This window comes from Fundulus heteroclitus, chromosome 3 (genome assembly GCF_011125445.2).
Source record: "Fundulus heteroclitus isolate FHET01 chromosome 3, MU-UCD_Fhet_4.1, whole genome shotgun sequence".
Lineage (NCBI taxonomy): Eukaryota > Metazoa > Chordata > Actinopteri > Cyprinodontiformes > Fundulidae > Fundulus > Fundulus heteroclitus.
This window is the reverse complement of record NC_046363.1, coordinates 5,134,294-5,161,973: the sequence shown is the minus strand read 5'-3', so window position 1 is coordinate 5,161,973 and position 27,680 is coordinate 5,134,294. Positions and strand designations below refer to the sequence as shown.

The window sequence follows — 27,680 nt, the reverse complement described above, 5'->3', positions numbered from 1 at the left end:
TCTACGTCTTCTCTCTGAACTGTAGATGAGCCTTTTCCTAATTTGAACGGCCCGTGTTCTGACTGCAGACAACTCCACATTGATGACTGAGTGTGAGTGTGTTGGGTGTGAGTTGTACTCTTCTTTTACATTAGCAGGGGTTGTGTTTTGGTGAGGGTTCTTCCCTCTCAGCTGCATGTGCCACTGAACCACAAGCCCAGCGTTGGTGGGGGCAGGAGGGGGTCACCTCAAGGTTAGGTCTCTAAAAGAAGCGTCTCCATTGGCTGCTGCCTGCTGTAACAAGGGATTGAAACCCGAAACGCTCTCTCCACCCTCCCTAAATAACACACCAGACCAACTTGTCCTCCTTCCCCCCTCCTCATCTCCCCTGTTCTGCTCTCCCACAGCCATTGTCAGTTGTGACCCGGCCGTCTGTCGGCTTTCTGTGTCAGGTCAACCCTCACAGAACCCCAAGCACTGACACACACTCGCGCTAAAACAAATACTTACATATTTGGGGGGAAAAAAAAAGACTAAGGCACACAAAACATGCCCCTTCACCCAGACGGATACACAGAAGAACCAAGAGTTTACCCTGGTGGTGCTTTCATGTAGCCAGTGATTCCTGTGATGTGTTCTGATGAGTGTCAGTGATCAGTGCAGCTACACGTGTCATAATTGGCAACAGTTTCCAAGCGTGTCAGGTTGTTGTACAAGGCTAGAATTCTTCCAGCAAGCAATTGCTGCCTAAATAGTTCTTATTTTAAAACGGTACACTGCAGAAATCTGAGAAAACTCTCGCTGTTAATCACCAAGGAAAAATAAATTCAAAAAAATAATTTTGTAATGCCAGGATAATAGGGTGACTTGTGTCGTCGCTAGGTGTGTTTTTTTCTCTCTCTCTCTATTAAGTCAAGGTTCTTGTTTTTTTTATTTTTTATTTTATTTTATTTTTTGCGGTCTTGAATGTAGCGGCTTCTCAGCCGCGGAGTCCTCCCCTCCGGCAGCTGTGATTGGCCGCAGCGAAAGCCTGTCTGTGGTGGGCGGGGCCCGAGCCCTGTGTGTCTGCTCCGCACTGGCAGAGGAAGGACAGCTGCCCTCAGCAGCGGAGCGAGGCGTAGAAGAGCCGCTGCCAGAATGCGTTGAGCGATGGCTCGAGCCCGAACCCTAGCTCCAGTTCTCCGCCCGAGCCGCCCCGGAACAAACATGGCGTGAGACGAGACGCGCGACACCAAGTGCGAAGGCTGTCGGGGGAGTTTATTCGTAGCGGCAGGCTGCGCGCTGCTGCCGCTGCCTGGAACTTTCTCCTCCTGTTGTCTCTCCGTCGGGGTGTCCCGACGGCGGCGGCGGAGGTGGCGGCGGCTCTCTCCCCGGAGCGGTGTCCCGGTCTGCCCAGCCCCATGCAAAACGTAACGGCCCCTGGCGGCCCTGGCAACTCAAATGTCACCTGCTCCTGCAACTGCACCGCTTCCCAGCCACAGGGAATGGAGATATGTGAGTAACAGTCGCCGCTCCTCACGGTCTCCTGACCTGAAAAAAGAAAAAAAAAAGCAGCCGAGAGACTTTTGGGCTTAAGTTAATGCGACAACTTATTAGACCTAATCTTTATCCAACACGGTTAAACAGCCGTACGCGGAGGGCTGAGAATTCCTCCCATTAAAGCCCTAAGTCCTCTTTAAGGAGCCGCAGTCGGTCTTCTCTGTCTGGAGCAAACTTTAGGCCGACTTCCCAGGACCTGGCGGACTTTCTGGCTCTTTTCGGGGTGTTTATTTCAACGGAAGTGTCTCTGGAGCTCCTGAATCTAGATTCTCGGATGTGTCTGTGCTTTTTTTTTTTTTTTTTTTTTTTTTTTTTTTTTTCTCGCTCACGGTGGTTCAAACACGGTGTCGGTTCACATCCGTCAGCTCGTGGCGTGAGTCATTGACATTTGATGCTACTTTAAAGAGTTTCCGTAGTTTCTGAGCAGGGCAGGATCCCCGCGGCCGCTCGGAGCTGCGCGTATGTTCCGAGGAAGGAGCACAGAGGGTTAAATAGTTGGCCTGTCAGCGCAGACAGGAAACGCCGGAATGGTATGTTATGTCTGCGAGTAGCCCAGAGAGAAACTATCATTATCCTGCTGCTGCTGCTGCTGCTGCTGGCTGGGCTGCCTTCTTGATCCACTGCAGATGTTCCCCTGCATGGCCGAAGCAGGGGGGCTCAGGAGAGCAGGCGTGCTGTTAAAGCAGTGCAGACAGACAGACAGACAGACAGAAAGAGAGACAGACAGGCAAGGATGGAGTATTTGTTGGCAGATCCACTGACAGACAAAGGCAAACAAACAGGAGAGGTCCACATAGCAGACAGCGCAGACGAGGCGGGCGGATTCATACCCAGCCGACCAGACAAGTACCGACAAAGATATAAACAGAGAGGAGCAGACGCCTCCCCAGCCAGACAGGCACATGTACCGACTGACAGACAGACAGACAGACAGACAGACAGACAGAGTTACTGTGATGTGTAATTTCCATAGGCGCTGAGGCCAGAGCCGGGCAACATGAGATCAACGCAGGATATTAGATTTAGATCTGGCAGCTGAGTGTGGTTGTGCTGACGCCACGTTGTAACCAAGAAGTGTGTGTGTGTGTGTGTGTGTGTGTGTGTGTGTGTGTGTGTGGTAGAAGGGCTGGTGTTCCACTATTCCACGGCTCCACGGTGCTGCTGGCCAGGAAAAATACACATGAACCGGTGTGTGAACAGGTCCACTGATACAGCAGAGCCTAATTAGTTCATCCAGGGACAGACAGAGGGGTGGGAAAGGGGGGGGGGGGGGGGGGGGGGGGGGGGGGGGGCTGAAAAGAGTCACACGATTGTGTTGACTGACTGACTGCTTTGCAAATATGAAACAGAAAAGCAAACCGAAGAGCATTTCGGGTCACATGTTTGCATTTGTGTGTGTGTGTGTGTGTGTGTGCTTTGGGATAAATGCCAGGCGGGTTATTTTGCAGCAAGTTTGCGTCTCTGAATGTTTCACCAGTTGGACGGCGCTCCGTTCACAAGTGGTTTGAAACGGCTCTGCCCTGCTGTAGTGGCCGTCTGGTTTGAAAAGACCTCTTGTTTGTCTGCCGTGTTGTCATGCAGACTCTGCAGGGCTGAATAATGCAGCTCATGCTTTGGTGATTTATCTGGCTAAAGAAATCCAGCTACAGTCAGTCACACACACACACACTTCCTTCCTTTAAACCGGAGCGAGCCGTCTCACTCGTGCGTTCCCCTCTTTCATTTCGACATGGGGGGATTGAAAGAGACGTGGAACATAGAAGGATCAGGGCTCCAGCGGCGCGTCACGGCCGGGAGCCGAACCCCTCATCCCACACGTTGGGATTTTCATGCGGGGCTTGAAAGGCAGGAACCCTTTAGCAAGCGTTCTTCCCTCGCTGTCGCTATGTTCTCATTGTGGTGGTAACAGAATGGCGTGGCGAAGTCGGACCGTTGTAGGTGCACTCTCTTGGCCGTTAACTTGCGCTCGCCTGTCGGATGGGGGAGGCTTTTAACCAGATGCCTGGCTGCTGCGTTTTGTGAGCGTTGGCTACCCACAGGGTGAGTTTACAAGCCTGTGTTCTGCAAACATTTCCCACTCTGCAGCCATTTCATCTAAAATTGACTTTCTATTGCCGTGTCAGACTCTCCTGCCTTGTCTTTGGTTTGCCCAGTGGGCAAATGCTGTGACCTGTGAGGGCGTTTCACTTGAACCTAATGCAAATTCCCCTTTCATTTCCATGAGGCAGTGTCGTACTGATGGTGATGCAGTGGACTCTGGGAAGAAGGGAGAAGTGTGTGGAAAAGCAGGATGAGGCTCCATCCTCAGGGTGGAAGAAGTCTGCTGCAGAGTTGTGAATCTTGAAAACTTTCAGTTGTTGCTCGCACAGGAAGTCCTTGTAAAACCCACGCCAAATTTCCGACAGTCCTAACTGTCTAAATGATTACAAATAAATGCTATTTTTTTTTTTTTTTACCTCTTAAGATAAAGTAGAAGTGATCATTGATACTTCGTAACTCTGTAGAGATGCATCAGTCTGAACACATGCGGTAATGATGTGATATTCCGTGATATTGGTGAGTGTTGCAATCATGATTGGTGATAAAAACTCACCAATCTGATAGACAGATAAGACCAAGCCTACCTAGCTGCTGTAAAAATAAATAAATAATGAAAACGTTGCTTCTAAAACCAGCGTCTGCTGCTTTGGCATCAAAGCAACGTACAGTCTTTGATGACTTCACCACTTTTCTATCTTTTTACCTCAACAACCTTTAGCTGTGATAAACAATAAGAGCTAGTTTGGGCATAGAGAGCCTGAATGTGACATACTTAAATGATTAGCTAGCTCTCATTGCAGTCCTGGCCATTTTTAGCCTAATGCATGTTGCGTACAGTAAGTTTGCAACAAGCCCCCCATGTAGACTCGTCTAATTTAACATTGTAGTCTCTATTCAGAGACATACATTAGTCCCTACGTTAACAACATTCTTGTTCTGTGTTTTTTTTTCATGGGTGCAGTTACAAAAGTTAGTTTTTTACCTTAGTTTGTTAAAGGAGCTATAAGTAAGATATTTACTGTCAAATCAGCCTAAGTCATTGTCATTTCTCTCCCAGGATGGAAGTAACTTTCCCTATAAACAATGGGTGCTCTCCATCAACGCCTTAGTCACGTTTTTCTCCTTTCAAACCTAGAGGTACGATCCAGAACTACTACAGTTCTTAGTGTAGACTGTGTTTACTTCCTGGTTCCTGAGCCAATCGTAGGAGAGTTCCCAAGGTTCCCAAAGCAGAGCATTTGATATTTTATCTTGGCAAAAGAGCAGCAGCCTGCTAACATGAAGGCAGTAAGAGAAGCAGACCAGAAACAGAAGAGAATACACCTGTACCCCTCACATACCTGTCCTGTGGAAGTAACATTCAGTTCAACAACGGACCGCTGAGTAAATGGTGGATGTCTGTGAAAGGCATTGTCTATGTGTTGTTCTGATTTTAACCACCTAGTATCATTATTACTTATTGTTCCTTTAATGAAACCCTAGTGAAGTGGTGGGGGGGCTCAGTAGAAAGAAATAAGACCAGAGTGGATTTGAGAGATTCTTGAGTATTGGAAGAGCAGGTAGGATGGTCTTGAGCATGCTCAGTTATTCAAAAAGGGACTCTGGCATTTCTTACCTACATTTCCAGAGAAAGTTTTAAATAATCATCAACTTCTCCTGAATGGAGGGGTTGTGGTAATGAATTGGCAGTTCATGACTTCCGAGCAATAAGGAGTTCCTTGTTGAGCGTCAGGATACGAAGGCATGTGGCTCACAGTTCTGGGTCTTCAGAGTTCACTCTGCCAGCCTAAGGAACTTTTCCCAGAGCACTTTCTAAACACGTGCATTATCAAGAGATTGTTTGGAGAAGGAGCTGAATTTAGTGGTGGTTGTTTGGTCCAAACTTGAAAACATCATCTATATGCATTAAAAGCTTTAGCTTTGTTGGACACGAGTCATTGATGGAATGGAGGGTAAAAATAAAAATGTCACACGATCTGATTTCTTTTGCTTAAAAGGGAAAAAGCAAACACTATACACACCGCCACAGAAATAATACAGCATTTAGATTATTACAGTAGGGGTTCTGGTTTGGACCTGCTAGTTTCCACAGGACTCTTGTAACTGATTTCTAGATAAAACGTTGTTATGCCCTGATATGAGGAATACTAGTTGCTGAACTTCCATTAAGGATTACAGTTAACCCACATTTTTATGTTTCATTCTACTAATATGTAATGTTCTCACCTGTCACCAGGAGCTTCAGGATCCCAGCCCTAAGGGCACTTGTCCTGCCCAGCTGGCAGCATACATGTTATCCATATGCAGCCTGTGAAGGCAACAGAACTGTATTGTGCCACCAAATATACTGCGGCATTGCACAGAGTGATAATTGCGGTGACGATTGCGGTTGAATATATTGCGCAGTTCCACCTAATAAGAGTAAGAGGCCCGTGCCCAGAACCAGAGGCGTACATAAAACAACCCACGTCAACGTTAGCCTGTTTCCAATTACTCATGCTTCAGCCGCCCGTGGCTCATTCTTTGTAAAGAGCTGCTAATCCTTATCAAAAGTTTACAACGGTATTCCATGGATTAGAATTTGGAGATTTTCAACTTTTTTTTTTTTTTTTACTCTGTTTTGTGAATAAATGATCGACCTAGAAAAAAACCACTTGAGATGCTCCCAGCTTGTGCGGCACAGTGGCTTTCATGAACAGACATTTCCGTACAGGTGTGCGGCTTTACAAACTCATCATTCCTACCGCGCAGCTGTGTTTCCTGCTCTTTATGAAATTAGTGCGACAGCCCCTTAACCTTGTGGAAAATGCAACCCCCGCCCCCACCTCACCCCCCGGGTTAGCGCAGGGTAACTTCTAAGCAGCAAAGTCTACACTTCACACAGTATCAGACAATTGCGCTTGGTTAGCTTTGCTTTATCTGCTCAGTGCTCCAGCTCAGCGGTGTCATCGCTGGCTGCCGGGACTCCCTTTGTGTCTAGATTTTGCACCCCCAGCACACTCCCAGCCACGGCCCAGACCCACTCCCCGAGTTCCCAAAATGCCCTTGGGACTGGGACCGATTTGTATTTCTAGTGTGTCTGAGGACAGGCCATCCGTCAAGCAAGTGTACGACGGCGATGGTGGTGGGGGGTGTTATTGGTCTGATGTCTCGGTCAGCATCTATTTACACACAGTCGGGCTGTCTGAGATGTTAAAGAGCCCCTTTTTTTTTCTGACTCCATGTCTGTGGGCCTGGATTGGAGCTATTACAGTCAAACAAGATGCTGTTCTCCAGACACGCTGGCAGACAGTACAAAGGCAGCTTTTTCCCCCCTCTTGTTGTTGATTAGTTGTTCCCGGCATTCAGACAAATGAAACGGTTGGCGTGTTTATTAGCCTCTGTGAACCTCCGTGCTTTGAAATCGCAAATGGTACAGTGCGTCGTGTGAAACAATACAAGCTCAAAAAGATCAAAAAAAAAAAAAAAAAGGAAAAAGAAAATGCCGTACCACCCGCCGGTTTTCAGATTTCTGTTAATCTGTTTGTTTATGCGAGCGGGAACACCCAGACAGAGGAATAATAGCATGTCTCTTCAAGTGGTTAGTAGGGTTTTCTTTGGCTTTTAGGGGGCTTACATGGAAAACATTCCAGTGGCGTGGCACCGGTGCGGGGGCGGTTTGGAAGCCTCTCTGATCATTTCAGTACAGGACCTTGAGCGCTTTAAGCATGGTTTAAAATCTTTCCGCAGGAGAGGTACCAAAAGCTAACTATTTTCATATCATTTACAAGGAAATGTTTTGCATGAGTCCTTGACAGTCAAAAAGCCTGCAACAGCTGAGTGGACTCAGACAGAATATCTGACGCTTTAGCAAGTTGTGACAGCTGAAAACACAGGGCCTTGCAGAAGTGTTCATAGCCACTGAACTTTATCATCTTATGCCAGAGTCCAACAAATGTTAAGGTTCTTTGTTGTTTAGACCGACACAAAGTACCGCATCAACTGGGAAGTGGAAGGAAAATGATAAATGGTTGTTGATTGGATTTCAGTCTGTGCTTTGACTGGGCCGTTTTACCAGATGGCTATGCTTTGATTTAAACTTGGTGGCTGTGTGTTTATTGTGGTGCTGGAAGGTGAACCTTCTCTCCCTCTTACAGCCCCCTTCCTACTTTAATTAAAGGCCACTACTCTGTTCTCTAAGCCTCCCTTCTCCCCGCCTTCTATAACAACCGGATTTGTTTGTGTGTACAACTAATAAGGGAGTTCCCCACCTGAGCTGTGGTTTTCTGCAACATCTCCAAAGTTACCACGGGTCTCTCTACTCCTCCTCTCATTCCGTCCTTTCAGCCTGTCAATCCGGAGCAGCGCTGCTTAAGGTTGCTGGATGATGAAACACATTTTCATCACGGTTACTTTGGTCAGTTGTGAAACCAGAATTATTCTGATGGTTATTCCATGTGTTTAGAAAACACTTCAGACATTCACTGGAAAGGGAAAAACTAAATAAAATAAAAAAATTTCCATTCCATAAATTCCTTGCCCATAAAGGAGTCAGTTTATTTTCATGCAGCTGCAAAAAAGGAGTTGTGTTGCAGCTAGCAGCAAATCTTCCCCCATCCTGTGTTTTTCTCTAAGCGTCTTTAAGCATTTTAAGGTAGACAGCAAAAATATGGTCATATGGAGCCTAAATCGAATTAGTTTGATTGCACAGCTCTACTACTGTATGTGATAACAAGTGCTGTAATTGGAAAGGCTTAGTTTGGATGAATTAGTATTTCTGAGTATCAGCGAGATCTAAAAACATTTTGGATTAAAAAAAAAAATCTGTAGAATGGCAGACAGAGAAAAACCAATTGTTAAACGAAGAGTGGTTGTGTATGCCTGTTGATCATAGGGTAGTGCTGTTTTCTATGATGGCCTTATCTAAAAGGCTGTTACATGCAGGGATTTACAAACGCAAATATTACATCATTTACAAGCATATATTTGATTTGGCAAAGAGGAGAGGTTTTCGCTTTCTTCTGATGGTAAAGAATATTAGGCATTTAAACTTTAGCTGCACAGGCACTTGGGTTTGGATATTGCCTGTCCCATTTTTGGTTGAATTCACTCACTATGTCCTGCAATGGAGGGGTGACCTCTCTAGTGTACTCCCTACCTCTTCCTGGTTGATGTGGGATTTGCCACTCCCCCAAAAGGAAACATGGTTACAGACCTTGGCTGATCAGTGCCAGCACTTCAGTGTGTTTGTCTTAAACTCCGAATTAGTTTTGCCCACTGGCAGATTAGGATTTTAAATTACGGTATATCAGTGCAACCACAGTTTGTCAGGTTAGAAACAAACAGGGCATTTCTTAAAGAGTAATAGAAAAAAAATGTAAATGTTCCTCGTTATGGGAAAAAAAAGTCTGTTTTATTTGCATTTTCTTAAACATAGTTTTTGTACTATTTACACAACTATTTACACGGTTGTTTGGTTAAAATGGGAAAATTTTGTTGCGTTTCTGCTGTTGGTGCGCGCCACAACGGCGTATGTTCTATCTGTATGGAGAAGCCCTGGCCCATGCGCAGTATGTAGAAATGAATGGTCACGCATGCAGTACAACAGATTCAGACGAGTTTGAAAACCATCCATCGCTTTATAATTAGTCACCTGAAGCAACATTTGGACCTCGTCGTCTGGCCAAAAAAACGTCCCAATCTGAACGTCTATTTAGTGGTGGCACCTTGGTAAGCAGGGGGTGTTTGTACACATGCAAAAGAACACAGCGCCTGCTAGTGGCCTGGCAGACAAATGACACGTTCTAGCGTTCTTAATTGAAAGGTTGTGTAGACGTCTTAACAGCAACGGAACAACATTTCACTTTTTAATGGATCTTCGTTGTGACACAGAGCCTGAGTATCCTGCGTGTTTTACATGCACGGCTAGTTTAACACACCTGAGTCCAAGAAATGCTTCCTTACGGGGTCTTGATAAAATACGGCAGAGGTAATTAGTCTGTTATTAAAGCTGTCTTGGATCACAGACGCCTAAAACATGAAGGACAGCTGGCTCTTGATGACTGGAGATGGCACCCTTTGATTTATACCCTTAAGGGACAATAGAATTTGTTTTTATTACCATAGCAGCAATCAAACTACCAAAGTGGCTGGCCAGGTCTTTGCAAGTTTCTACAGTTTCTTTTAAATGATTTGTGACGAGCTGCAAGTCTGTCAGGTCCATCATAGTCTCCAGCTCCTCCTCCAGATTCAAGTCAGGACTTTGACTCCTTAATGCTTGACTCTCTGATGTTAAAGTTACTTCCAGTCTGGAGAAACGTGTTGATCAAGTTAAATAATTATGCTGTCAGAGGTTTTATTAAGTTCAGTCTTAACTGTATACATGTATAAACACTCCCAGCCCATGTTGTTATAACAATCTTTTTACCCCTGTGTCATTGATTGCTGTATCTTGTGGTTAAATGCATGCTTGACCCTCGGTGGTCCCTGTGTGGCTTTTTGTACATTCTAACTGATGTTTTTCATTTGAGGGTGACACTGTGGGTCGAAACTCAGAAATGATTGTCTAAGATGTATATTCTGCTTTGTTTGTGTTCTGTGGTAAGCACGGAAGGGCAGATTAATCTTACTAATAAATATTAGTATCACAATTTGACCCAGTTTAACCACACAGCAGGGAGTCAAGTGGTACAGGACAAATGTGGGAGTCAGAGAGAGGAGCCACACAGCCTTTTTGTTGTCTCGCCGCTCCTCTCTGTTCATTAGCAATTCAGGGGGCTGTCTGTCTTTTTTTTTTTTTTAAGTCCGTCACCATCCAAGTCCAGACACAAGTCAGACAGTTGTGTCTGATACGTACCTCCCACCCCCATCTCCCCCCCGCCACCACCTCCTCCTCCACCCTTGGGCAGCCACCAGCTGACCCCAATCAGGCACAGGGCCGTCCCTATTGTCTGGCTGGGGATAGGGGGACACTCACTTGGACACACATACGCACACAGACTCAGACAGGGGGTCAGGAAGATAAGAGGCTGTCTGGTCTAGTCTTGCCTGCTGTGCTGACTCCCAACCCCCAACCATAATGCAGCATTTCTCCTTCTCTCCGCCTCATTCTATGCTATCTCCTCTTGCCAAGTGTGGGCCCATCACAGGACCCATATGCATCTGATGGCTCTAATGCCAAGTGTTTTGTATCGGCACCATTTTGCCAGCTAGTCGTCATCCACAGTAATTTACAGCTTTGTCAGGTTTTTTTCTTGTTTTGTCATAGAAAGAACATCAAGGTTAACGGTGATGACAGAATACTTTGTGCACCAACACGGAGCCAAAAAACGCCAACGAGTGGACTGGCTGCTAATGCATGCATACCTGAAAGTAGCCTCTTGTAAAGTGTCTTCAGTGTGTATGCTTTTCCAAGATGGAAGACGGGACGAGAAGGGCTGGGGACAAACACGACGTACGGTTATGTAAGCATGTTGACTTGTAGTCCTATTCAACAAAGTTATGTGGAAATAACAAGGTAGTGTTCACCCTGAAGTTGGTTGTCATGGAAATAATGGATCACTCGGAGTAAAAGGAAGCTAGAGATACAAACACATCATGCAGGTTCACCTACACCGAGATTTTATAGTCACTGCTTCTTGTTATTGTGGACCTGTTTTTGTTTTACTTGAGACAACTAGAATGGACGGACAGGGATGGCAAAGTTACGGTCACTGTCTGATCGTCCCAGTTGACAGCTTCCTGGAGGCCTGCATGTCTCCTGGCTAGTGTTGCTAATGATAATTAGGACTCCTCAGTCTGTGCAGCACGGAGATCCTGTGTGTAAATTATTAATATAGGTCATAGTCACAGCATCCGGCTTGGCCCGGCCCAGTGCCTACCCAGCACTATTACAGTACACGGCCCCTGCTTACCCTTTGCCTACCCACAGCCCGTCCCATCTGTCAGCCAGATTAACCCAGCGGATCACAAACACCGATGTCTGCACTGGGTGTGGATTCCAAATGGGGACTTCACCAAGAACTGTCAGATAGCTTTCCTCCTGTAGTAGACTGTAAATGTGAACTCATGTGGTTAAATATCAAGGAGCTAGCTCACATGTCAGACTAGTGTTAGACTCAGAGATAGAAAGGGCCTCACACAGTGGCACCGCAGAAACTTTCACCACGGACTAACCGTGAACCAGTCTAGAGCCAGTGCTTGTGAAGTGTTTTTTTTTAAAGCATCTTATTTTGAAGCATCTACTGAGATCAAAGCTAAAGCATCATGGCCTTGACCTGGCCTCAGTCCTCTTGACTCCAGGGAAAACCCCCCACTTTAAAGTGGCACAGGTATTGCAGTGTGCACTATGTTATCAGTGGTGGGCACAGGTAACCAAAAAGCTAGCTAGACAAACTCGTATGCAGTGAAGTATTAACTTCACTGCAGTTAAATGATGAGAAATAAGAAATTTGAGGAAGCTAATGCTAGCCGCTAGTTCATTGTCTGATTGTATTTTATTTTATTTTTTTGGAGGTTGGGGAGGGGGGAGACCCATACAACTGTTCTGTTATTGTTTCATCATACCTAGACTGCCTCGTATGAGGAGAATCAGGTCTGTTTAAACTTCATTCACAACATTTACTCTCAATATTGCATCTTCTCCACAAGTGAATGGTCGTTTCTCGTCTCCAGAAATTATGTCTGCTGCAACAAAAACTCCTGAGTCTCAACATAAAAACTAGAGGTGGGCTTTTTGAAGTTGACTTTAATCACAAATGTTACAGACATGTTGATTGTACAGAAGCAATTTCTTTCATAGTTTTCTTCTAGAAATTTCCCAGACTTTGTTTTTTTTCATCCCAAATACTGATCTGGGGTCTCATTTATAAAACCTTGCGTACGATCTATACTAAAGGTTCGTGTACCGCAAAAAAAAAATAAAAAAATCCTGATTTATTAAAACCATGCACACACCAGCAAGTTGTTTTGCTTTATAGATCATAGCTGCACCTGAACATGAGCGTACCAGGTTCTGCCTCGTGTTTTGTCTTCTACACGCCCACCTTCAACCAGAAATGGTCAATGCAAAGAACCTCATTAATGTTGATATGGATTTAAAAGAGTCAGCTGATCATGGTTATTTCATTATCAACTATGGCAACCATGGAAAAAAGAGCAAGTAACAATGAAAACATTTCACAGAAAGGCCTTTATGAAATGTGTAAATCAGAGGTAAAAGCACACGTGCATATCCACATTAACATAACTTGTTATAATGTGATTCTCATTAAAAATGATGAGCAAAACCTACCTTATTTCACAGTTGAGACAGTGACATGCTGTGAATATGAAGGGCCTCCTGCTGTAGCCCCGCTATACTTTCCTGAGGTCTGGACTTCACAGCGCCATAGCGCAACAGAAGTGCTTAGCAACTTTTCTGTGCCCTCCTTCAGAACAGCTCTGCTCATTTAAAGACAATTACAGACACCACAGACTCCTTTAAACCATTTCCTGCCTTACGGTGCGCTTGAGAATAAGGCTTTTTATACCACTTTCTGGTTTGTTTTTTAATTTTTGATACAAGTTCATCCAGTTGTCAGAAATATTAAAGCTGGAAGGCCGGGAGGTACAGCTGATGTAATCACAGTCAAAACATCACCAACAGGTCTTGGATGTGAAATTTAATGAGGGATGAAACTGGTGATCAAATGTGTTGGTTGGATCGGGCCATGCCTTTATTTCACAGTCTCTGCAAATGGAGCAGCAAACACAGCCATCCAGTTCATGCCAATTCACCTCTTCACCTACATTTTAGTTCAATCTCTAAGATCCAATGGAGGCAACATTTTTCAATTCTTGGCCCTATACATATTAAAAAAAGTCGTAACGTTTTCCCAGAAAAAAGTAATTACATTGAAAGCAGGTCCCTGCCATCCATCGCTGCTTAACAGCCCAGGCAAAAACAACATCTGCATGGAGAGCTTAAGAGCTAAAGGAGAACTCCTGGCCTCTAATCCAGAAATAAGAAAACCTGCATTTAGTGGTATTCCCAGATAAGGATAGAACAGTTAAAAAAGTCTATATATTCAGATTTTTATTTTGTTAGCTTCCTACAGAAACACATTTGCCGGTGAACTGGCAAAGCAAGACAGACGCTCTGCAACAATCTTTTAATGATATCAAAGTTGATTAAGCGCTCGATGTTTGTAAATTTGGTCTTTCTAGGTCTATTTCAGCACCAGTCATGGTAAAAAAGTATGTACATGTTTAAATAAGTAGGATAAATGTAAAACGATGAAGAAACGTGTGGGAAAAGTAAGCCCAGATTCCATAGCTTTCACAACTGCCTTAGCAGCAAGTAATCTGCTTAGTTTCTGCAGAAGAACTTTGGCCCACTCTTCTTTACAACATTGCTCCAGTGCATTGAGTATTGCAGCCGTTTGCTTATACACAACTTTCATCCAGTCCCACCGCAGCATCAGGTTGAGGTGTTGACGTTGAGGATGGTATAAGGTGTAGGTGTTGGCCCAATCAGTCTATGGTTGAGTAATCGATTGAAGGATGCCTCTCTTCGCATGACAAACCAAAACCATGGCCTTCCACTATCGCATTGCACTATTGAGTTTGGGCTAACTGCGGTCCAGGTTCTGTGCATAATGGGCAAACATTTCTAGCATATTAGAGAAGTGGGACAGTTTGTGGGGTATGCTTAAAACATTTTTCTGACAACTCCTTCCAGGCAAGCTGCACACTGGTTCCGTCTGAGCTCTGTAGATGGTGAAAAGTACTTGCTGTATTTTTTATTTTTTTTAAGTACTTGGAGACAGACCTGCTGGGATGTCTACTTCTGGAAAACTCGTTAACTGTCTTGAATGTGTTCCACTTGTAAAAATTCATTGTCACTATAGAATGGTGGACTTAAAAACCCTCTATATCTAGTGGTCTCAACCTCACATCCTCAATGGCCAGTGTGCTGCAGCTTTTAGACGTGTCTCTCGCCCTACGTGCCTGAATCAAATGGCTCGACTGCATGGCTAGCATGGATCCAAGCTCTGCAGAGCTCTGCTGATGAGCTGCTATTGGAGTCTGTTGAAGCAGAGCTGCAGCTACACGTTGCTGGACGCCGGCCCTCCAGGACTGGACTCTAAGATCATTGCTGATGTCGCTCCGCCCTGGCGTTGCGTTAACACTAGGGACAGTACCAAGGATTTGGTTTTTCAAATCGATTGATTTCATGGTGCAGACCCCACTCTGCCTGTTTTTCCAGCCAACAAAATGACCTGCAATGAAATGTAGGAAGGTCTTATAATGTACGCATTTATAAATAAACAGGCTTGGCTGTTCCGATGCCATATGTTAATGTTGAATTGGAAATAAAACAAAATCAGGTGTTGGTTCAGTAGAACGGCAAAGACAACTAATCTGTGTACAACATGTTTTAGTTAAAGTCTAATAATAGAGTCTGTAACTTTAGAAAGAGTATTTATTAATTGTATGTGTTATTTAGGATTGTCTCTTGTTTATTTTTAGCTTTTAACATCATTTACACGACAAAATTTTATTAAGACACGATAAAGTAAAAAAGTAAAGCTGACTCCTGTCTGCCGCTTCTAATGCCAGCCGCCGTGCTGCTGAGGTTCATACCGAAACCTCACAGGCCATCTGCACCTCGGTTTATTGCCACCTAGCTTGAAGTAATTCATTCTTAAGACCATCGAAAACATTTAGAGTTTTGTTTCTGGGCTTGTTCTAGAACTGTCAGATGGTTTGTTTTTAAACAGAGCCAGCCATTTAAATGGAGCCCATCTTCGGACCGACTTAAAGACACAGTCGTGCATCTACTAACTCCGCGTGCAGGAACAAAGACTCCTCACACACAGCCACTTGGGATAAAAACTTTCACTGAGAATTTAGAGAGAATGAAGATGTAACAGGGGCTCAAACTTGCTACCGACGTTTTGATCGATATATTTGACGAACGCTCCCTCGCTGCTACTAACACAGAATCGATCCTGTGTTGTTATAGCTAACACCAGATGGTTTGCTTTAACTTCCCGCTCATTCTTTAAACCTCACGATAGGGTGAGACTCCTCTCACCTGTTACCGGGACGGCAGAAAGAGCACCTCCTGAGGCACGTTTCATTTGTCAAGATGCTGGTGACAGAACGGCGTCGTGAAGCCCTGTTTGCAGTTTCCGCCGGTGATGTCATGACCTATATACTGCTTGTGAATTCCTGCATCAGGCCTGTAAAATTCCCTTTGCTTCCTGCTCCAGTGCCAGCTGTGTGAAGCGGTCAGCGGCCGAGGCATCGGTGGTACCACGGTACCGAGCCGTCTGGGGTGCAGCTTTTTGCTGGCGTACTCCAGGTCTGCTTCTTTTAGAGAGACACAAGGTGTTCACCGTTGGTGCTCTCCCCTTCTGCTCCAACTCATTCAGTCCTCTGGCATCTGTGGCACTCTACATCTGCTCATGGCTCCCATCACTAAGACATCTGGGTAAACTGTAGGAAGAGTGCAGTCATTAGTCCGGGGTTCTCCCCTCTCCCCTCCCACCCCAGGTCTAGCCAGCCTGCCTACCTTTTCTTCTTTTCCTGCCTTCTTTTTGTGTGTTGTTCCCTCTGTTGTCGGCAGCTGTTGCTCAGCACCGCACTGAAGTTCAGCTTACGGTCACGGCAAAGTGTTCCAGCAAGGAAAAAACTTTTTTTTTTTTCCCCTCCTCCTCTCCTACTTATACATTCCTTAATCTTGCTTTTTAAAAGCTGGTACTAACACACTGCTCACTCCTTTTAGCCTCTATACTTTCCTCCCAGACTCTTTATTCCTGCTTTACTTTCACTGTCTTTTGGTCTCGCTCTCTTTCTCTTTTTCTTTTCCTTCCCCTCCTTTCTGTCTCTGTCCCGCTCCTGCCTAATCCTGCCTGCCAGGCATCGCTTCATGGTTGTTATGCATCTCAACCCAAAGGGGCCACAGAAGAAAAAAAAAAACAAAAAAAAACCGAGCGAATACCGGGAGGAGCGAGGAGGTTCTAGTCATCTGCTGAAGCCTATTGAGCAACTTAAGCGTGGTTGTTTTGCTCTGTTGGCTCAGCACAATGGGACTGCATGTGGAAGACATGTTTACACCCCTTCATGTTAGAGTTGGAGGGAGTGGGAGAGGAGGAAGGAGTGGGAGGGAAGGTGGGAGACGGAGGAGGTGGGATTCAAAGTGAGGGAGGCAGAAATAATGACAAAAGTGTGTGTATATATAGTGAATGGAAAGAGAAGAGGTGGGATACAGAAGAGGCTGAAAGGGAGAGAAGAGGAGGAAAGCAATAGATGATGAAAGGGAAGGATAGACGGGTTGAAAAGAATGCAGATGGAGAAGTGTGACAAACACAGAGAGGGACAGACATAATGAGAGAGAAAGAGGACAGACTAAAATAGAGAGTCAGGGAGACGGTCCCTGTTGGAGGAGAGAAAGCCAGTGTGACTGTGAGTCATAGCTGAAAAACTGCCACACAAGCATATGCTGCGGTTGAGAAGCCATCTTTCCTTAAAATGGAAACTAGTTAGGGATTTTGCAGACAGGGATGTAACCCCCCCCCCCCCCCCCCCCCCCAAAAAAAAAGAAACCGAACTTTGCGGAGATAAAAGTAGAAAGTTATTACAGTTGAACAAAGTCCAGTGGAGATGGGAAATTCCTGTTTCTTCACATTTCAGAGACGCGGTAAAACCTTCCATTTCCTAATGATGCCTTCTAGATGTTTAACATGTGTAATTTATTTCTGCTGATGGTGAACTAAGTTTGCTGACTTTAGCTACTGTGCTTATAATCAAACATTATCTCGAGATGTGGTTGGCCTGGTAGTAAAAACTTGAACGTTTCAGGAAAAGCCTGAAGTTCCCCAAAGCGTAAGGTGGCAAAAAAGCAGCTTTGTCTGCCGGGGCTGGAAGCATCAAAGGAGTAATTCCATCATTGTTAGACTAATAGGATGGTTTGTATGTTTTCAGCATTGTAGAATGCTCTGTTAGAAACATTGTTTCAGTTATTATTATACATAACAGACATTGTGTTTTCTATAATGGCAGATAATATTAGCAACAGTCAGTATTTTCTACCGTGTGGTGGTTTAAGCGAGTTACTCTTGGAACACCATCCGGCTTTTCTTTTCAGCTCCACGGGGCTCATGGCAGAGCTCAGAGAACGATGTTTTACTGGTGCGGGAGACGTTCAGAAATACATGCGTCTGTTACTGTTGACATGGTGCTGTTATGCTAAGCTAACTCGGTTTAGTGTGGAGGATGTCACGTCTCTGTGGCGATAGAGCGCTAAACCTTTAACATTTTGGATCGTTTCCCTGCAGTTTTCCTCTCGTCGTTTCCTGGCTCATGATCACAGTCGGCGTAAACAGAAGCATGTTGTGCAGTCTCAGTAACTATCCCCTGTGAGATACGGGACTGTTTGCAAAAGAAATGAGGCGGTTGCACAGGATGGAGAAGATTATGCCTGGAAAGATTTTTTATTTTGTTAGTTTTTTTTTTAAATAGAATCATTCGAGGAATCATTCCAGGCCTTTTCTCTACTAGAACAGATTTGATTATTCTGTACATGTACATTCTCTAGATGACTTTTATGTCCATGTTTGTCAGGAAGATTGCTTGTAACTCTGACTTGCAAGGTAGCACGGGCGCGTACGAGATTCTGGTTGGATAACCATCAGCAAAAATACCATTTTGCTGTGTCACCGCCTTCAGACAAAAGCCAAAAACAAAAATCCAGCTGCTTTTATTGAAAGAATAGCATTGATTATTTCTGCTGCTACTAAAACATGTCAAAAATCTCCTTTCAATCTGGCATTTTTGAAAAAAAAAGTCAGAAAATGTTTGCAAATTTCAAATCTTTTCTAACCTTGGTATACCTCGACACTGTTGACCAACTTATGCCCAATAGTAACTGGTTGATTTGCTGCCAGCATCGTTGACTTTGGATCCCTATCTGTCCCCTGAGATAAAAGACCCTCATCCTTCAAGACCTGAGGCTCCAGGCTCTGTAAGCGATTCCCACTCTGAGGATGGTAGTTGTTTAATAAAGGTCATAAAATGCAATGCAAAACACCCCGACTTTTCCCAAAGCTCCCATGGATCTCCTCGTTGGATATGAACGTTACATTTTTAACAATAACATGCTGTCATAAACACACTTTACGCCTTAAACTTTTTGAACTTTCCTGTCTCAACAGTCCAAATGCAAACCTTTTTCAGTGGCAATCAGAATTTGTAAAAGCGGAGCAGTAAGCTATCCCGTTTGAGCGGGCCACAGCAGATAACCCTGCTGGTTGAGTTATTACCTGAACATGTGGTGGGGAACCTGATTGGGACTCCCACTGCTGTCTCGGCAGCAGCCTGTCTGCTGTGATCCCAGTATGTCCATGTTACCCCAGCAGAGCGTTCAGCTCCCATCTCCATTCCCATGTTCCACCCACAGCATCTCCTGCCGTCTAGGTTCAGCTGATCACAGCAGCCGCCGCGGGTTTGCAGCACATATGCAGCACGCTGCCTACGTCTGCGAGGTGTCTGCTCACCCTACTGATGTTGAAAACCTGCTTCAGAGTTGCGCCATAAAGCCGCGTGTGGAGGAGTGTGGTAACGGGAGGGGGAGGGAAGGGGTTCCTGTTCTACCAAACCAACACGTGTCTGGCAGAACATGGACTGATCAACAACAGCCCACTCCTTTCTTCCTCCTCCACTTCTTTCTCATCTTCCTATGTTTGGGCTGGCGGATGAAACGTGAGATGTCCATTTACCGTCTGTCTGCCCTCACCCCAGTCTCCATGCACCTCATTCACCTGCTCTTGCTCTCTTCACCTTCTGTTATCTTTTTTTTCCGGTCTCCCCTCTGTGCCCACCTCTCACTCTCCCTCCTGTCTGAGTTATGTTCTCTGCCTCCATTGCTGATTCTCTCTGCCTCTGTTCCAGCCTGCCTGCTATTGGCTGCTGCTTTCCATTTATTTTTGTTGGCCTTAGCTTTTTCTGCTTCTCTACTTGGTTGTGTTCTGCCAGATCCTAATTTCACATTTTTTGCCTTGACCGGCAGCAAAACTGTGCAGAAAAGCAGTGGCTGTTGATCTTAGTGAGGTCTTTGTTGATGCCGAACCTCAAGCAGTCCTGAGTAGTTTGGTAGTTTATCAGACATAAGGCTGGTAAAGTCAAACAGCTCGGCGCTACAGGCATTGTTATACATTTCCCAGCCGAAAGAAGACGAAGCATTTTAATTAAAGCCGTTGTCAACTCTTGGTTATTGTACAGTGCCTTGTGAAAGTATCCACTCACCTTGAGCTCAGGCAGTTCCCAACCAACAGAAAACAACTGGGACTTGGTGATAGACCGACCAACACAAAGCAGCACACGAGTGTGAAATGGAAGGAAAATGCTGCATGATTTTCAGAGATTTGCATTGCCTGCATTTGTATTTTTTCAGTTACTACAACTGCTAATCCTCTAGGATATGTCTCTACCAGCTTTGCACATCTAAAATCTGCATTTCCCCCCCCCCTTCTTGTTTTCAGAATATCTCAAGTTCTGTCATAATGGATATAGAGAACCTGTGAACATCAACTTTTAAGCCTTTGACCACAGCTTCTCAGTTAGGCCTTCCTCAATCTATCTATAAACAGATTAACTACAAGTTAGAAAATGGGTTACAGTGGTTTTTATTTAGTGGCATCAGAGTTAAGGAGGGTGATCTAGTTTAGCTCAGAGTCAGTCACAAGTTTTGACTCGGTAGCTCTTAATGCATGGTGTCTGCTGTGTTTGTTGTCTTCATAAAGCCGTTTCTTAACTACTACTGCCTCAACTTTGAGGCCTCTACTAACTGGCGACTTCTAAAGCCAACCAAACCCTTTGACCGACCTGTTCAACCTCTCACCTGTGGTGGCGCTGCACCAACAAGCACAGAAGGAAAGACATTAGTCAGCAAAACGGCACAACTTCCTTTACCAGGAAAATTTAAAGGTATAGAGCCACGTAATACACTTATAAAAAAAAGACCAAAATCTGTTTGATCATGATGAAATAAGGTTATATACGCCAAGCCTCCATCTTCATAGTGTTGTGATTGTCCTTTTTGAGCCGAAAAATAATTTGCTCTCGGGCGCGATTAACAAATATAAACAGACGTGGTGACATCTAGCGGCAGTATCGCAGGCCTGACCCTCTGCAATGCCTCGCAGTAAAGCAGCAGCACAGTGTGGTCAGAGACCAACTGTTATTAATTAAATAAACCCATCTACAGGAACTTTAAGAGCCTCATATCAGAACATTTACTCATGCCGGTCAACTCTGCAGTCACATCTGAGCCTCGGCAGGTTTAGCCTCCACATCAGTGAACACCAACGTTCATACTGTATTCCAGCTCCTTGGTCCGCATCAGAGTTTGATTGCGCATTCACACCTCCCCAAATGAACCGTTTAATGCTGACTAAGCAGATGTGTTGTGAATGCACCCTAAATGACCTACCACCCAGAGCCTGGGTTGCTAGGGGGAAGCATTAGCATTATTCAGTTTTCAACATTGTCCCATTATTTTTCCACGTTGTAACTTTTTGATCAGACTTAACTACATATAATCATGCTAACTAAAATACTCAAATATTGCAATACAACAGAAGAAGAAGTAACCTAACGTAGTCGGATTTGAATTGCAGCCATTTGCAAATCTCTACCCACATTTTGTGGTCCTCTTGCATGAATGGAGGCCATCAGTTTCTGGTTCTGCTGAGGTGTTCAGGAATCCCAGGTTGTTCTGATAGCTGCCTTCAGGCCATCTGCATTGTTGGTTCTGGGGTCTCTCATCCTCCTCTGGACAACACTTCAGAGATTCTCCATATGATTCTAGTCAGGCCAGGTTGCTGGCCCACTAAGCACAGTAACACTGTGGTCATTGGACCAGCCTTTGGTATCTCTGGCCGTGTGAGCAGGTACTAAGTCCTGCTGGAAAATAAAATCAGCATCTCCATAAAGGTTGTCAGCAGTTAGAAGCATGAAGTGCTCTAGATGTTCTGCTAGATGCTGCACTGACTGTGGACTTCAGAAAACCCAGTAGACCAACACCAGCAGATGACATGATGCCCTACATCATCACTGACTGGAAACATTGGACATGAAGCAGCGTGGATTCTGCTCCTCTCTACGCTTCCTCCAGACTCTGGGACCTTGATTTCCAGATGAAATGTTGAATTTACTTTCATCTGAAAACGGGACTTTGGATCATTGAGCAACCGTCTGGTTCCTTTTCTCCTTGGCCCAGTAAGACACCTCTGATGTGTCTGGTGTCAATGACCGTCTTCTGGACATCAGTCCAGTTAGCAGTCTTCCCCATGATTATGCCGGCCATATTATGGTCATTACATGACAATTATATGTGAAAAATCCTTTTTTTTAAATTGTGTTGTGTAATATTCTAAGTTGTCTTTTTATAAACACTGAACTCCAACTTTTCATTCTTGGTAAGCCGTAATCGTCCAAATTCCAAGAAATAATGGCTTCAGATGGTGCCTTTTATGAGAAATTAGTCTTTCTTATATACTTTCTGAAATGAGTGACCAATAATATTGGACTTTTCCTCTATATTACATTTGTATTGCGACGTACCTGTTCATTTTAGCGTCAAGCAACGTCCTACAGCATAAAAAGCAAGGCGAGCTCTAATTGGAAACATGTACACACGTGCAAATTCTGCCTGAATGCTCTCTCACACACCAACCCCAGCTGACCCTGATCAACAACACACACACACACACACACACACACACACACACACACACACACACACACACACACACACACACACACACACACACACACACACACACACACACACACACTCTGGCTGTGACATGAGCCTGACCCTCCAGTCTGGTTCAGACATTCAGAGTGCAGTCAGTCTGGCTTAATGGCAGAGGGGGCTGGGGGGGCTGGGGGTTGAGACACCCTCCTGTCTGTCTGCCTCTGATCATGTCCGCAGTCAGACATGCACCTGAGAAACTGCAGGCCTGTGCATGTGACGACTCAGCCGGCGAATGAATTCTTTAACACGGCCCTCCTCTCCCCTTTACTGCTGTTCATGAATATTACAGCACTGGAATATTGATAATATTAGAGGACACTGTAATATTCATGACATGTTATCACAGCCTAGCTTTTCTTCTGTCTTTTTTAATGTTCTATTCATGCAGCTGGGGATGATACGACCACGTCAGACGTTTTCAGCAGCGGCCAAAGTAAAGTTTTATCGCCAGGTCAGCATAAGGTCTAATCATTATGGGCTGCACCAGCAGTAATCAAAGGTCCTCTCTGTTGGAGGAATGGGTAGGAAAGAGGACACAAGTGGTCCCCTGGCTCCACGTCTTGACGGTTGCTAGCAGAAAAGGGCGGTTACAGGCAGCTTTAACTGTCAGGAGACTCATTTTACTTAGACTTGTGCATAACTATTGCATTTTTAGCTGTAAAGCTGATCAAAGGTGGCTAACAACTAACCATGCAGCAGTCAGAGTAATCTCATGCTTTGACTTTGCCCTGCTACACTGGTGGCGGTCGGTTTTCCTCCACACTGATGGATTATAACAGTTTGACCCCTAAGTGAGTTAATTTAGAGGATAATGACTAAATTGTTTTGTTGCTAGACAGAATATTCTCTGATTGTGACACCGACATTGAGGTGGCTAGCCTAAATCCTCGTATGTAACATCCTGGATGGAGCTCCATCTGACAGCGTGCTAATGATAAAATGGATGAGTTGTCTTCAGCTGGAACAGGTCGGAGGCAGTGTGCTCTGTAATGCAGACAGCCTCTGGTGCCGCACGAGACGGGCCGGACCATTCCCCTGTGCTGTGTGAGCACGAGAAGAAGGGATGGATAGACGGAGGGCAAGGAGGCGAGGGGGAACGGAGAAGAGAGACGGAGCTGCAGAGCTGTAATTGTTTTTTTCTCTTGTTGCCCTCAGTCCCCACAGCCCGTCTGGCACCTCACTCTCTCCTCCTATCTCTGTCACCATCTCTCCGTTTCTCCCTCATCACATTCATCCTACCTTTTTTTTGTCCTCATCGTTTCCATCTCTTTCCTGACTCCGAGCTACATGTCTAATGGCCGTAACACACACACACACACACACGCACACATGCGTCAGTGGGCAGCCCTCTTCTTGGGGTTAATCAGAACTAAACTAGTTCACTTCTCTCCACAGAGAGGCTGGCTGGCTGTAGCAGCGCGTGCGGCGCCTCTAACTAGGCTGATATCTACGGCGCGCTGCGTTTTACACGTTCGCCTATACTGCAGTCGGGTTTTGCTGCCAGGCTGATGCCCGTCGTCTAGACGTCGCTGCGCTCAGCTCTCACAAGGAAGGCAGATGAGTGTGTGTGTGTGTGTGTGTTTGTCGCATCATTTCCTCTCTTTCTGCAAACTCTTTCCCCCGCTACCGAGCGCTCCCTCCATCTAAACGAGTCTTTTCAAGTCTGTGCATTTCCTCTGTCCCCTTCCATCCTTCTCTGTGCCACAGCATGTGTGTGTGTGTGTGTGTGTGTGTGCCAGCCAGGTCGCTGCCATGGCGCCCCAGCAGCTCCGGGCCTTGTTGATCACGGCACCGTGCCCGAGGGTTCCCATGGCAACGGCAGTGGCAGCAGACATGGTTCTGTGTAGAAGATGTGTGTGCGCGCGTGTGTGTGTGGGCCCAGTGTGGTGGGCAGCAGGCTGTGAACTCAGCAGGCCTCTATCTGGGCAGCAGGAGAAGGACGAGCGAGTCGGAGCGAACAAAGCGCCCTCTATTCGCTCTCTTTCTGTCTCTTTTCATTTAACGCGCACGTCGTAGCGCGAGCCATCGCTGATGCGTGTTCACGCGCGGCGGCGGCTCCGCGCGCGCGAACACCCGGGGGTCCCGAGGCGCCGGGACGGCAACTTAGAACACGACGCACCTCTGCCACCTGTCACGTCTGGAGAAGTGCAGCATTTCACACTCAAGTGCACTTTGGATTGCCAGGTGTGGCTATGAGAATGTAGCTGTTTTTTTTTGTTTTTTTTTCATGAGTGAGATCTGGAGTGCAGCAGGAAACTGTAAACGGCAACAGAGGAAATGAGGCAGCTGCAGGGGTTTTGATGAGCGGGCCTTGTGCCGTGTAGAAATCCAGTCTGAACTCAGCGCCGCAGCACAGACTTGGCTGAAGCTGCGCGGGTCACATGTAGCTGCTTCCTGTTGTCCTGTCGCCCCCCTGAAGGCAGCAGCCAGTCAGTGTATCCTGTTTTTCCTTAGATTCCGTAAAGTTTTTAATGTTTGGGACTGCTTGACCACAAGAGTTTGCGACAGCTTCAAGTCTGAGAGTAAGCATTTTCTTTGCTGCTAGCAGGAACTCTCCCAGTCCAAATTAGCAAGCAGCTAGCGTGCTCTTCCTGCTGACCGTCAGCATAAATCTGCCTTCCAAACCCGAGTCTCAGAATGCGTTCTGCTAGTCGTAGACAAAGGAATGTTCCAGCGTGCAAACTAAACCAGACGGCCCTGGTTTTCTAACTGAAGCGTCTAAGGTCAGCCCATCTCAGATGTGAGTTTTATTGAGCAATAACAATGTTAGAGGCCCCAGCTGAGTGACTGCAGTCTCCGTAGATGGCCATTAGCCTGATTTTTCTTTCAGGGCCAAACAGAGCAAGTGTGCATGCTACTCATTATTCCTAGAAGGAAGTTTGGCCCAGAACTAGTTGTGTGGTTACCAGCAGGAAGGGGTCTGCTGGTAACCAGACTCTGGCTCAGCTTCTCTACTTACTTCATTCTGCAGCTCTCCGTATCATCAGGGGTACATCTGCTGTGCTTCTCCTGACCTTCAGCGGATTTCTTCTTGTATTTTTCACACTTTCTGGATTTCAAGAGAAGCAGATTTTGATTCTTAAGTGCTACCAAAGTGCTACCAGGACTATAAATACTGAACTCCTACCCTGTTTCAAAGTCTCCCAACAGGCTGCAGGCATATGTTTGACTCTAAAACAACATGAAGCCTGTTGGGACATTTCAAACGTTTCCTTTCTGAGCCTACCATGTATGTTTTAGTGAAATATGAATCGGTAGTCTCACGCCGGCATGCCATCAAACCTGACATGCGGGTTCAGTTTTTCTTTTGGGGGTGGGGGGGCTGTACCCTGATGTTGTTGGTGATGTTTGCCATGTGTCTGACAGCGTCTTTTCACTGGCAGGTCAGCTGAACTGTCTGACCTCACACTGGCCCCTTTTATCTCTCGTTCTAATACACACGCTCTCTTTCACTGCCTCACTCACTCAGGTCATAAGACTATCTGGGTCATTGTCTCGGTGTGCGCACTCTCTTCTTTCTGTCTCGTTTGCCTGTAGAGCTTGGTTAGTTTCCGATTCAGACACCTTCAGGTGTAAGATTACTCTCCGTTTTAACTTGTTTTTTGTTTAATGTTGAGCCTCTTATAATACTTTGTTTAATTTTACCCTTTTTGAATGTGCAAAGAAGGTTTGATTTCCTCAAACCAAAGCATCAAAGAAGTGCTGGACATTTTAGGTTGGCACACCAAGGGCTCATGGGGGTGGGATTTCCTGTTTTTTTTTAACCATGGTTGGCTGCTGATTTTATGAAAGGTTCCAGGATATAGTTAAAAACAGTGTTTGGCAATACTAGGGTTTTAATAATTTATCGAGAAGCAGAAAATGTCAATAAGAAGGATAAAGGTAGCTTTAAAATTCAATAAGGTAGTTAATGCATGTGCTTCAATGGGCATTATGAAGCGCCACCATATTTTACCGTTTTTTTGCAAGATGCAGAAGAGATTGCAAACAACAGCGTGAACCCTTTGTCTTCTGTTTGTACTCAAACACATTTGAACTTTTAAAGAATAGTTCAAATGGGATTTGTACATCAGTGTATTGCTAGTGGAGAAAGTGTCCTTAAGCCATAAAGTCCTGCTGTTCTTTGTGGGATTCAATGTTTAGTTTATGAATTCTTTAAATAAATCTCACTAGTTGTTGTTAATGTTTCATTACTTATTTGTTTTGAGCTGGGTTGGTCATGCATTTTTTTTGGCCATGTGACGGTAACGCATTTCAGCCAGGATTGTGGGGTTTTTAACGAAGCGGAGATGCAATGTCAGCAGTGTGGTCGTTTTTCATGGTGTCGAAAAGCAGTGTGTAAGACTCTAGACTATAACCCACATTAAAAAATTCAGCTAGCAGAGTTCTCAGTCGGTACAAAATTGTGCAAAATTTGATCATGCCAAATTCTCACATTGATGCATTCCTACACATTACAACCACTAAGTTTGTAGCACTATGTTGAGCTTTTATGTGGCAGACCAACACAGTTGTGCATAATTGGGACGTGGAAGGAAAAGGACACAAAATGTTTTGCAAATCATGATGTGATGTGCAATTTTTGTTTAAACACCATTGCTCTTCAGAAGTTACCAGTTTAGTTGAGGCCTTGGGGCTTTGTTAGAGAACATTAGTGATGAAAGAGCACGATGAAAAGCAAGGAACACAGCGGACACATCGGGGATAAAGCTAGAGAGAAGTTAAAAAGCAGCGTTGGGTTATAAAGCAATATCCCTCACAGAGCACTGTTCAAACCATAATCTGAAAATACAGTATGTTATAACTAAAAGCCCTTGAAAGAAAGACATGGCCATCTGTCAACACAATAGACCGGCTAGGGAGAGCATGAATCAGAGAAGCAGCCAACAAGCTCATGGCTACTCTGGAGGAGCTGCAGAGAGCCACAGCAAAGGTGGGGGACTGTATTGACAGGACCACACTCACCGCAGATCCTGCCTTTTATAGAAGTGCAGCAAAAACAAAATCCATTACTGAAAGAAATCTGAGACACAGCAAACATGTGGAATAAGGTGCTCAGCTCAGGTAAGACAACGGTTTCACTTAATGACATACAAGGAGGATAACTAACACTGCTATCAGCTAGAACACCCATTCCCACACCTGCTGAGAGGACAGCCGTAAGCATAAAGCCAGAGACCCAATGAATGCTTTCAATAACCAAAATCCAATTGAGAATTTGTGTCAGGGCCTGAAAATCGATGCAAGTTGCTCCGTATCCAGTCTGACTGAGTTTGAACTGTTTTGCAAAGAGGAATGAGCAAAGACTGAGTGTGTTGCAGTGCAAAGATTGCACTGA

At 45.2% G+C, this 27,680-nt stretch overlaps 1 protein-coding gene across 3 annotated transcripts in view; it reads left to right on the top strand.

The window, feature by feature from the left end:
* The window catches only part of LOC105933136 (low-density lipoprotein receptor class A domain-containing protein 4), a 259,066-nt gene that overhangs the window by 210,053 nt on the left and 21,333 nt on the right, over positions 1-27,680 (top strand). Inside the window, exon 1 of one of the 3 annotated variants that reach the window (XM_012872536.3) lies at positions 1,028-1,473. The exons of the other annotated variants lie outside the window; for them this stretch is intronic. Coding sequence (XP_012727990.1) covers positions 1,380-1,473 — 94 coding nt within the window. The 5' untranslated portion in view covers positions 1,028-1,379. Of the gene's footprint in view, positions 1-1,027; positions 1,474-27,680 lie in introns of those variants that run through there. 3 annotated transcript variants of the gene reach the window in all.